Source organism: Tinamus guttatus, unplaced genomic scaffold, assembly GCF_059628265.1.
Source record: "Tinamus guttatus ecotype Peru unplaced genomic scaffold, ASM5962826v1 Tinamus_guttatus_pri_ptg000115l, whole genome shotgun sequence".
NCBI lineage: Eukaryota > Metazoa > Chordata > Aves > Tinamiformes > Tinamidae > Tinamus > Tinamus guttatus.
In genome coordinates this window covers 8,467,174-8,479,391 of record NW_028288649.1, presented here as the reverse complement: position 1 = coordinate 8,479,391, position 12,218 = coordinate 8,467,174, and the positions used below count along the sequence as shown (strand labels likewise).

General features: G+C 47.4%; 1 protein-coding gene across 2 annotated transcripts in view; it reads left to right on the top strand.

The window, feature by feature from the left end:
• The first annotated feature begins 6,283 nt into the window (after nt 1-6,283).
• The window catches only part of UBE2E1 (ubiquitin conjugating enzyme E2 E1), a 45,026-nt gene continuing 39,091 nt past the window's right edge, over nt 6,284-12,218 (top strand). The window contains exons 1-4 of one of the 2 annotated variants that reach the window (XM_088521205.1): nt 6,284-6,351; nt 6,856-6,940; nt 8,108-8,196; nt 10,353-10,403. In XM_088521205.1, the coding sequence (XP_088377331.1) occupies nt 8,156-8,196; nt 10,353-10,403 (92 nt within the window). In that variant the 5' untranslated portion in view covers nt 6,284-6,351; nt 6,856-6,940; nt 8,108-8,155. Of the gene's footprint in view, nt 6,352-6,855; nt 6,941-8,017; nt 8,197-10,352; nt 10,404-12,218 lie in introns of both variants that reach the window. The other variant, XM_088521204.1, reaches the window with a different exon arrangement.

Sequence of the window (12,218 nt, the reverse complement as noted above, 5' to 3'; positions counted from 1 at the left end):
GACATCATGAGGGAGATGAATAATGTTTTGCTCCTCAATACATTTGAAAAATGTACAATTTCAGTGTTAAATGTAAGTAATTGTTAACAATCAAATGCATGTTCTATTCTTTGTCTCTATGTGCTGTATAAAAATAATAATAATAATAAAAAGGTGCTTTACACTGGTTTCTCAAGAATGCAGCATCAGGAATCTACAGAAGTCTGAGAGCCTGAGAGATTCTATTGCTGCCTTTTGAAGGACTCTGTAATAATGAGGCCTGGGGAGAAAAATTGCAGTTGACGACCATTGAAGTCTTGAACTGTAGTCAAGCCACCGAGTGGAATTACTGAGCCTTGAACACCTCTCCTGAACCTTCTCTGCTGAGAAGAACCTTTGTTAGATGAGAAGGCAGAGGTTGAAAGATTCAGTTGAAATCCTCACTAAACACATTTTCTGAGAAGTTGGGACATGTGGATTTTCTCTACACACAGAGTTACAAATCCATGAAATCAGAGCAGATTGGAAAATCACTCTTTTTTTTTTTTTAGCAGGAAGAATAAACTAGAATCAGGATATTAGCAATTCAGCCTATGAGCAAGCAAAGCAGATTTTCTTGTACTGACCTACTTGAGCCAGAGTAACACATACTGTGACACTGAGAAGTGTTTGAAAAGGCAGAAAGAATGGACTGTATGTGTGAAATATTATTTGTATGGTGAGAGACTCCTTTGTCTTGGCTATTAGGAAAAATATTCTGTCTATTTGTTGTTGAGTTTTTAAATGACAAATTTAAAGTTTGGCAAATATTTTGTATGCTCTACTGAGTAGCTGCATCTCCATGATGAGTGATTTTCAAGAGTAAGTCTTCAGACTCTATGGTCAACTTATAACATTATAGTGACTATATGAATAATAATGTCCTTTTCATCTGAGTTTCACAAAGCACCCTACAAAGGCAGAGGCATAAACTGTGAGCTCACACTTTTTATAAGTCGTATCCAGTAGCTTTCATTTCTAACAGTTCAGCTTATGCTAAAGAAAGATTTGTTGGTATAGCTGTACAGACAAAATACAATATCCAGAGACGTGGCTGTATTGACAGAGTAGTCTTCTAGTCTGGTCTTTCCTAGGCTACACTTAGCGTTACACCAGCATAATGCCAGGATACAAATGGCACAATCAGACCATTTATTTCTATACTGGGAAACCTCAAAAGACAGATTGGACAGATTTGGTCCAGTAGTGGCTGTTACCATTGGACAATTAGTGATGACAAATCAAAAGCAAACACAAGTTTAAATGTCAAGCTGGAATTTCTTAGCAGGAGAAGAGTGGCAAAAAGGTGCATTTGCTGCTGTTAGACCCACTACCTCCATGAGTCCTTCTGTCCGGGCATGCTGGCTAACACCTCTCACCTCTGCCAAGGATCCTGTCAAGAATTGCCCATTCAATTGGGCAGTTGGGCACCTCTCCATTGCCCTGGGAGACTTCCTAGGGCAGGACTGAATTATTATAATGCATCTACTGCTAAATCTACAATAATCACTCTACTTTCTAAGTTTCTTCAAGGAAAAGTGATATATATAAATGGAGAGCTGGGGAAGATCAATAAAGCAGTATTTTATATCATCTCAGAAAAAAAAAAAAAGAACACACAATGGGAAAAGCATCTGATCTAGGGAGTCTGCACGCTGCAGAGACAGAGAAGAAAAGCAGAGCCAACTCCTGCAAAGCCCAAAGGAAGCATGAAGACCACGGGGGAGGCAGCATTCTGCAGAAAAGCAGACCCATCAGATACAAAAATTAAATGACAAAAACATCTAATGAGTGGCTATGGGCAGAGTCTGTAAGAACCCCTCTGTTCCCATTTTCAGTCTAACTCCTGATTAACATAATTTTCTTCAGTTATGGGAGGGAAAATGAGGATCAGAAACATGAAGTGATCGCTACAGACATAAGCAGGAAGAGTCGTATACCTCTCAGTCCTGATTGCTAAATACTAGCTATAGATCTGGCAGACTGAGAAAGCAGTGAATCATTGTATCTTCAAGGTAAAGCAATTTTAAGACTCAATCTCATCACCTGGAAGCAATACAGAAACCTCTGAAAATATATCTCATGAAACTTCTTATGATGCTGTGAAACTGAATTGATCTCAGCATCTTTAGTTTTTCGGTTACCAGAATGAACAGGGCCATATTCCAGGAGGGGCATAAAAGGAACAACTTACAGGTAGAAGATATATGTTGTTATATATAGCTATACTTCTCTATTTAAGGCTTTGATATGAATTAGCTTGGCCAAGACTTTAGTAAGGCCAAAACGCCCAACATGTGTAAAGTGTTTCTGCTCACATCACAGATTCTCAGCAAGGCCTTCAGAGAGCTCCCAGGGCTTGTCTTAAAAAAAATCAAGGCAAGTTGCAAAGAGCAGAGATCTGACAACGAGACCTAACAATTTCCCCTGCAACTAACTCTTCTTTGACCCTGGATTAAGGGGAGAGGAAACAAGTCTTTTCCTGCTTGTGAACCCCTTCCTCCTTCTATAAGGAATTGAAAAAGATAAAACTCTACAGACTGAGAGTCATATTGTTTGAGAAAATTACAGCAAGGGAAGTTGAATGCATCATTAATTTATGGGAAGACAGTTGCACGTCGTAAGAAGGAAGCCATGGGTGAGCCTGTAAGTTCACTTACGTCATAGAAATGAGTATTGTGTTTTCTCTGTTACATTTTCTCTCATTTGAATAAGGTTCCTTCCTCTTTTGTGCCCACTCAGAGTTTCTACCTAGCTTTATTCAAATAGCTGTGTCATAAGTCCTGAACTACTCACAACTTTTCCTTGCTACCTGGCCTTGTGTTATAGAGTCACACAGAAAGGACATAGTATGCCATGACAAGTCTGCACAAGATAATCAGCATGTTTCTGGCTTTCCTGCTGCCATTTGCAAGCATGACACCATCAGCAAGCTGATTTTAGAAGACCCAAACAGATGATCATTTCTTTTCTGCTCCCCACAAAAGGCCTGATGCAAAACTCACTGGAACTGGTGGAGAGGCTCACAGAGATGTAAGGGGCTTTGGCTCAGGCCCAAACACACCAGCCAGGAATAATACTGAGAATGTATCTGGAGCTGAGATAATACAAAGGGACTAATCCTAGTCACCTTCCTTTAACAGCAGGCTCCGTGTGATTTGAATTGGCTAGCTTCTGCCATGAATTAAGCACAAAACCCTAAAGGCAACTCCAGTCATCTAGCCTTGCAGTCTCCTCCAAACTTAATCCAGAGGGAAAATTGACTAATCCTATTCAGTTGCTACCCTGATCTAGTGCCATGGCTTAAAAAAAAAAAAAAAAAAAAAAAAAGGAGGGGGGGGGTATGTCACAGGGAGACTGAATACTCTCGGTTGGTTTTCCTTTGCACGTCCTTTGCAGAACTTGACCAAAAAAGGGGGATGGTGGGGGAAGTCTGGTGAGAAGGAAAGGTTATTTGCTAAAGTGAGTATACACTTAAAAAAAAAAAAGGCAGGAGATCAGTGAGGTTTTGTCAAAATTCCCAAGATGGAAGGAGCTAGTCTTCCTAGTCTTCCTTATTTATTGGAGTAAGATGGAGTAAGGACCATGTTCTCGACTCTCTTCTAGTTCTTCAGCGTCCATGCAGGACTGAGAGAACAATTGTAGGCAGGAGTAAGGCAAGCTGCCTTACTTCTGGGCAGTGGACGGCACAGAAGTTGGCTTCTTGTCTACTTTTCTCTCCAAGGCTTCAGAGTCAAGGCTGGAATGGGAGAATGGCGCATTGCCTAGTCTATGAGGTTGTCACTGTAACAGCTGCTCAAGTGATAACACTAGTAGGTGCTTTCAGGGAGTGCATTTTTGGGTAGGCTTCAAAGTAAATAACCACTGGTGGTGGTGATCTTACTGCTTCCACCAGGGTTACCAAGGATTATGTGGTGCAAGAAAAGTACAGTTTATGGATAACCCCCTACCAAGGTTGTTAACATAAAAAAGGGAAAAATGTGTATGGGATTTGGTAACAATCTTTGCATATTCTTTGCTCTCTGTTACAGAAGTGGAAGGCTTTCATTATTAATCTGTTGTCTCATTTGACTGTGGCGCATGTTTCCTGCAATGACAGGAAAGGGCTGGAGGTTTGTTTTTAGTGAAAGTAAAGATTGTCTGGTTTTGAAAAGCTGCTCCATAAGCAGTGAACTTTGTGAAACCTGATCGCCTGCTTTGTGTCCTCATCCCTGCATTTGGTGCTTGACATGCACTGCTGTATTCCCAGCTCCATCCTCCGCTGTCCTCGTGGGCCAGTTCGGGGAATGCTGACAGACCAGCTCATTGCTGTTGGATATGAAGTAGCCAAATTCTCCCCCCACACATACACCCCTTTCACTGGGAAGCACTGAGTGATCCAAATCTCCATCCTTTACCCAAATGTCAGTTTTAATGAAATTTATTTGCCTTTGAAGCCTTTGTTAATGGCAGACATGCCAAGGCTTCAAAGATCCCCGGGGGAAGGGTGACCACATCTTCAAAAGCTTTATTCCCACAGTTCAAAGTAGAAAGATGGGTCCCGCTAGCAAGCTGTTCCCAAGGGCCCATTCACCAGGCCTAGTACCTGGTATCACAGATAACAAAGACTGAAGAGAAAGGTCAGCAAATAAATCAATAAATAAATACACAAAACATGAAATTATAGTGGAATTTGTTCTTTTGTCAGAAAGGACTCTTGCAATATCATTGGTGTATCCTTCCAATACCCCATGCTCCTCAACTACGTGGGAGACCTGGCAGCGAGTCCGGGCGGAGTGTAGGATGTTTTGGGACTAACCCATGTGAAATGAGGTGCTGCTGAGCAGTGCCGATAGAGGCAAGGGAAAGAGGGAGAAGACCAGCACATGCAGTGTAGCAAGGAAAGGGAGGGAGGGTGACAAAAGGAAATGCTGCCCCTGCACTGGCGTCATGCCGTGAAAGCCCAAGCAGGGAAGCCTTGGGGTCTGCAGCACAAGCACCCGGCTCCCTTCCTCCTTCCCCACTCAGAGCAGAGGGGTCACAGGATCATAGAATCCATAGAAGAAGATTGGAAGGGACCTCTGGAGATCAGCTAGTCCAACCTGCCCCTGCACACGCAGGGACACCCAGCGTACGTGGCACAGGGCGGCATCCAGGCGGGTTTTGAAGATCTCCAGAGAAGAAGACTCCACAACCTCTCTGGGCAGCCTGTTCCAGGGCTGTCACCCTCACTGTTAAGATTTTTTTCCTTAAGTTCCTGTGGAACTTTTGATGTTTTAGGGGTGATGTTGGGGTCTTTCATACCATGCCACGCTGGGCAGGTGTCCCGTGTCCCCTGCTGCTCCTGCGAGCTATGGTTATATCATTTAACCTCTTGGACCCCTCGGGTGTGAGGGTGGTAATGAGCCCACAGACCACTTTTGAGGTTCCCCAGCAGAAGGATCGGTGATAAACGTCCTTATGCATTGCCACAGAGCACGGCGGGGATAGTTCATTATATTTTTGGCCACTTAAAAGTATCGGGTAACCTGATTGCTGAATCTCTCGAAACAAGGGCACCAAGCCAATTTTATCCTGAGTGAAGTCAATGGTAATGGCCCATTCCTACTGTCCCTTCAGGAGCAGGTCCAGCACCTTGATTAAGATCTATGGCCACTACAAGGGCTACAGGGAAGGGTAACCGAGGGTAGTGACCTTCTGAACACGGGGTGGGTGTGCTGGGTCAGTCTTGCCAGATCACTTTATTATTTTCTGCTTGGTGGGCAGAGCATATGCAAGAGGCAGTAAAGATTTGGGGCCGGGGGGAGGAAAGAGCAAAAAGCCTCGAAAACCAAGTACAGTGGCACTCCATGCAGTGCCTGTCACACAAACAGGCTCCCCATCAGTGGGGCTAAAAAAAAAGACAGACAGACAGAAAAGCCCCGATGCTTTCAGCTTGGGAAAGCCCAGGCAGCCTCTCGGTTCTGCGGCCGCCGCGCGACGCCCAGGATTTCGCTTTCTCCCCCGGCAGCAGGCGCTGATGACGTCACGAGGCGCCCCTTCTTTGTGTGTCAGTGATGTCACCGGGTGCAGCGTGGGGGACAATGGAATCCTGAACTCCGGGCGAAGCCAAGTGGGAAGCGGCGGCTCCTGCTGTTGATCCGGGGCTGCTCCCGGGAAAGGGGAAGGCGAGGGAAACAGCAGCCGCTTCGGGGCTGAACAGGTGAGAGGCGGAGAAGCTGCTGGGGGGGCCGGGGGGGAAATCCCCTTTTCGGGCTTGTGGTGGGGGGTTTGGGCTGGGCTTTTATTTTATTTATTTTATTGCTTTCCAACTGAGACAGGTGAGAAGTTGCTGCTGCAGGGAGGACAAAGCAGGTGGGGAAAGGGAGCAGCTTCGGGACTGAAGCAGTTGTACGATAAGCAGGGGAAAACAAACAGTCCCCCCACTCTTCAGCCCTAAATAATCGCCTTAAAAAAAAAAAAAAAAAAAAAAAAAAAAAAAAAGGCAGCTTCAGGAGCGGGTCCCTCTCCCCGCCACCTGCCTCCAGCTCGTCCCCTTGGGGCTTTCGCCCTAAGCAGAAACCGGAGCCGGGCAGGGGGAGGGGGCGTGGGGGGGGTTATCCCCCCCAACCCCAATTACTTTTCAGAGGGTCTCCGTTAAAAACTCCCGTCTCCCTCCGCTCGCCCCTTCCTCCCTCCCGGCAGCCGGGGGGTCTCCGGCTCCCGAGACCCCCCTGCAGCGCCGGGGCCCCCCCGGGGCGCCCCCCGGTGCCGGGCGGCCCGCGGCGCCCCCGCGGCGGGCGCGGCGCCCCCGCTCCGCTCGCGGCTGGGGGGAGGCAGCCGGGGAAGCCATTGCCTGTTTAATAGTTGCTGTTGCAGCACTTCCGCTTCGCTCCCAGCGAGAGAGACACGAGTGGCCAGGCCCAGCCGCACCGAGGAGGAGCAGCCAGACACAAAGGCAGAGGTAGGGGCCCGGGCCGCCCCCGCCGCGCTCCCCGCCGCCCCCCGGGGGCACGGGCGCCGCGCAGGGCCCCGCCGGGGGCCGCGGGGCGGCGGAGCGGCGGCCGCCGCGGTGCTGCCCGCGCCTGTCAGGTACCGCTGCCCCCCCGCGCGCTGCCCGGCCCTGCGCGGCCGCCGCTCCCGCAGCCCCGCGCGCCGGGCCCGGGGCTGCCCCGCCGAGGCTGGCGCCCCCCGGCGCCGCCAGCCTCCCTGCCCCCCGGCCCGGCGGCGCGCGGGGACCTGCCGCCGCCGTCCCTGTCCCCCCGGGCGCCGCCGTGCCCTCCGCGCCCGGCCGCTCTCCGCGGCGCCCCGCGCTGCCCCCCGGGCCTCCCCGGCCTCAGCTCTGGCCCCCTGTAGGCCCTGGCCCTTCTCCCACCCCGGCACCGCAGCCCCCCTGCTCCCCTCCCCGCTCCCGGGCCGGCCCCCGGTGCCGCGGGTGTCCTGGACGCACCCGGCCCCTGTTTAGCCTTTATTCCTGCTCTCCCCCCTCGCTCCCAGCGCCAGATGCAGCAGGCAGGGGTTTCTGCTCCTGCAGGTTCCACATCCTCCTTCGGGGTCTCCCCGTTGCCAGCGATGCCCCACTTCCATTTTAGCGCTGGCAGCAGTGGCCCTCTTGTCTCTTCCCACCTGCCCCCACACTTCCAGGGAAGCCGAGAGGCTGGAGCTGCTCCGTTTTTATTTCCTACACCCCTGGGCTGGGAAGTGGGGAGTGGCGATGGCTCCTCTCATGTGCATTTTGGGGGAAGATGAGGAGGAATTGCTTTGAGCTTCCCTCATCCTTGCAGCCCAGTCCCTGCTCCTCTCTTTCCTCACTTGCTTTCTGCGAGGAGGCTTTAAAAGTCCCTTCCTCCTCAGTGTTACTAGTGCAGGGGAGGCTGCTGCTCCTCCTGCTCGGGCTGCAGGGCCTGACGAGGAGAGGGAGACACGAGGACCCGTTAAAAGGAGCGTGACCCAGACACAGAGCAGGACTGTCAGCTGCCTTTCTCTGTGTGTGTTTGTGTTCACTGTTTGTTCCCCGCGCCCTATGGTGTCTCCTCTCCAGGTTGGGGTGTGTGGTGGGGGGGTCGCTATGTCGGATGACGATTCGAGGGCCAGCACCAGCTCCTCCTCATCTTCATCCTCCAACCAACAGACAGAGAAAGAGGCAAGCACACCTAAGAAGAAGGAGAGCAAAGTCAGCATGAGTAAAAACTCTAAGCTGCTATCTACCAGTGCCAAGAGGTGAGGCTGCAGTTAGTTGTGTGGTGGGGTTTTTTTATTGCTGTTTCTATTTTTTTTTAAACTGTTTCACTGTATCTTTTCTCCTTTCCCATCTTCTTTTGCTTTTTTTTCCTGCTACCCCCTTGTTGTTCCCATTCTTGCTCTCTAGAACTTATGTTCAACCTTTCCACGCAAAGTTGCTGTCGTTTCACTTTTTTTCATCATCTCTGTGCAGTAAGGAGTGTCTGCCCGACCTTAACTGCTCTAGGAGATTTCTTCCTGCTTTTTCCTGCCTTCCATCCCAACTAGTCTTTCTTTTTCTTCAGACTGTTTTTCTGTCCTCCAGTTATTTCTGCTGTCTTTTCCCTTTTCCTCATTAACATACAGGGATGTTTAGGAATGGCATGTGGGAGCTTAATTCCTCTCTTTGCTAGTGGAAACTATATGTCTTAAGTAGTGTGTTTAATTTCTGTGTCAATTTCCCTTTCTGTGTAATTATTTGTTTGTTTTTTTGTTTTTAATTTCCAGGATTGCTCTGAGGGTTAATTAGTATTTGTGAAGAATTTTGAGTTTTCTTAATGAAAGAAAGTATATATGAGTGCAAGTGGTGTAGTATAGTGCCAAATCTTTTCCGCTGTTTTCCTGTTGACTTGCCACATACATTATCTTTTTTCTGTGCATTGACTAGAACAAACGATCCACAGCAGGTCTGTTAGTGGACATTGTAGTCTAAAATACTTTTTTTTTTCTTCTTATGGGGAAAAATGGTTTCATTCCAGAATAATGTCTGTATCGGAGAGATGTCTGCCTGGAACTGTAGTAATTCTAGCTACATCAGTCAGTTCTCTTCACGTGGACAGGCTCTTGGAGTCTTTCAGTTAAAGTATCATTGCCCTTTTTTATTTAACTCAGTGTTTCACCTAAATTTAGTGCCATCCTGCTCCAGAAAGCTAAGCCTGCAAATCCGGTTCTCAACCAAACTTTCAGTGCGTCAGTAAGAAGAATAGCCCATCTCCCTGAACAGCTTTGTCGAGCAGCACAGAAAGGTTATATCTTAAGATGTCAAAAGTGACTGGGGTTTTGTGCAAATGCTCTGCTATCATGTCTACAAGTTCTCTGTGGCTCTGCAGAATTTAGGCAGTTTGGCTATTCCAGATCTCCACTTGGCATATTTCCTAGGGAAACTTGTGTAGATAGTGGCGAGTGGTGTTTACGTGTGGTTCTTTTAGCTATTTTGAAAATAACTTTTAAAAGCCTACTGACTGTGAAGTGCCTAATACAAAATGACCGTGGCTTTTGTTGCATGTGACAAGTAGAAGAGGCGGAAAATGTTGGTTGAGTTTAAAGGAGAAGGGAGGGAGCCTGAGTGCTGGGTGGGGAAATTTGGAGGGGAAGCTTGAGTGACAGTAATGGGACTCGAGGGAAGGGGATGATAGCTGGTTGGGCATTCTGTGGCAAAAGCAGCGTGGTGCTATGTAAGCCCAGAATAGTCTGGTGAGGGAGGGCAGGGTGTTGCCTGGACGTGGTGAAGAGAGGAGTGGCAGAAGTCCTGAGGGAAGGGACATGGATGGTGGTTAAATGTTTTTTTTGGAGGTGAGAAGAGGGGAGAACTGAAGGGCAGGTATATGCAGCAGCCTTGGAAATATGCAGATGTTTGCCTTCTTTTAAGTGTCCTTGGGAATGGCTCAGTTATTCACTCCCCTGGGGCTGGTGTGGTTTGTGTTTTTTTTTTTTTTTTTTTTTTTTTGGGAGGGCGAGGATGGTGATGGAGAGTAAGGGAAGCCAATTTGGCATCGAGTGTTCCTCTCAATCCAGGAAAACAAAATTCCTTCTCAGGCTGCAGTTTGGTCCCAGTGCCCTATGCATTGGCAGAGAGCGTCCCCCCTTCCCAGGGGAGCTGGCGCGAGCAGCGCCTGCCTTTTCCGAAGCTGCGCCCCTGTGGCCGGCGCCTCTGCCGGAGCACACGGCAGTGCCGGGCCTGTCTGCTGCTCCCACCGCCTGTGTAACAGGGTGCTCGTCCTGCTTGGAGTGTTTGGGCTGGGGAGAGGCTACAGCTGAGCGCTCTTCTCTTGTGCAGTGTTGCAAACCCGCGGTGACAGCGGGGCTGTGAGGGGGACACGCTAACTGCCATCCCCACGGTGACTTACCTTTGTTCTTCCTCGCTTTTATTACTGCAGGATTCAGAAGGAATTGGCTGACATCACCCTAGACCCACCTCCCAACTGCAGGTTAGTATTGATTCCTCCCTTGGGAAGCGCCGAGGAAGGTGGGGGGCCAAACTGTGTTATGTGTTTGTTTTAATCATCCACAGGGGTTTGTGGTAGAGCAGAGCAATGGCAGTTTAGATGGCTTAAAGTACTTCTGTGAGTGCTTGCATGACATTAGTTTCCAGGGAGTCGGGGAGGGACGACTGCAGAGCTTTTATGTGTTTTGATATGAGTTTTCTGTGTGTTTTGTTTTAATAATTGCATTTGAATCGTCATACTGTTGCGTGTATGTTTCTGAAACCATCCCGAGAAGAGTGTGAAAACTTGCTCTTGGTTTGTGTTTTTTTTTTTTTTTTTTGGTTGTTTTTTTTTTTTTTCTTTTTTCTGGTTTATAAATCTAATGCTTGACTGCACTAATCTTATATAAATAAGACTCCTGCCGAAGAAGCAGAAAACACTGAAATGCTATGAGCTTTTTAGCTCTACAAGTTCTGTTCCAAACAATAACTTAGTGGAAGAGAGTGCGAGTTTATCATTCAGCAGGTGCCTTGCAGAAGTACATGTTAGCTGATGAAGTAGAGATACTCTATTGCCTTTTCTGGAGCAGCTTGTTTTAAGTATGTTTTAGAAACTTGTGCCTTTTTGTTTAAAGCATCTAGCAGGTTGATTTGGTTCATTGCCTGGTGGCCCAAACCACCTTGCATTTGAGGAGGAGACAGGAGTCATAAAATCTTTGGTTGTGCCTGTTTGTTCAATCAGGTTGTTTCCAATGTAGTGGGTGTTCACTGTAGCTGCCAAAGCATGACTCTGTTCCTGTCTTCTTGCTGTGGCTGGACTAGGTTTGAGACCTTTTGATGTTGGGAGGAGAAACAATCAAAAGAAAATGCTGTTTATAAATACCTTTCTATGTTGATCTTTTTACGATTAAATTGGCACCCACAAATATGCAGAAGCCTTTTCAGTGAAACCTTTTTCTCCTGGTAGTCTCAGAGAAGCATTGGCATGAGCTAGCCTAGCAAGAGCCACTCTTTCAGGACCAGTCTGAAGGATCAAAGTTAATGAAATTGGGAATGGAATGAGACGTGTGAGTGTGATAGGAGTCTAGGCTGGAAGAGACCTTCTCACTTAAGTAGACTCATTAAAGAACTTGGTGGCCCTCCAGCAGCTGGCTGCAGATCTTTTGACAGTGTTACCGGTGGGTGATGCTTAGGGGAAAGGAGAGTAGTCTGGTGTTAAGCTTTTTTTTGATTTATTTATATAGTGAATCAATGTCATAAAAGTATTTTCTAAGATATGTTTTAAATATTCATCTAAATGAATTACAATGATTCAGTGTTTTGGCTAGACTTTATATATATATATATATATATATATATATATATATATATATATGTATATATATATATATGTGTGTGTGTGGGTATAAAATGCTGTTTGGAAGATAACTAATGAACTCGAAGCTTTCGGTCATGACGGTATTGTTTTAGTGACCATAGTGACTACCCCTGCATTACTGGAGCTTCCAGCTCTTGGGTTAGAAATGTCTGTCTTGTCTGCATCCTGACTCTGTGTCAGGATGAAGTCCAGATGCTCTCTCTTCTCCTCCTCCTTCCACCATACCCTGATTTTCATTGGAGAGGGAAAAAAAAAAAAAGAGACGGAGGGGGAGGCAGAAATGTGGCTCAGAAAGGAACTGTGACTTGCAGTTAGCCTAATCTGGGTGATCAAACTGCAGTTTGAACTTAGCAGATCTGTCAAAGGTTGTGGTAGTGTGCGAGTGTCTCGGATTGCAGGTCTCTTCCGAAAGTTTGTGTAATCAGTATTGGAACCCTAAAT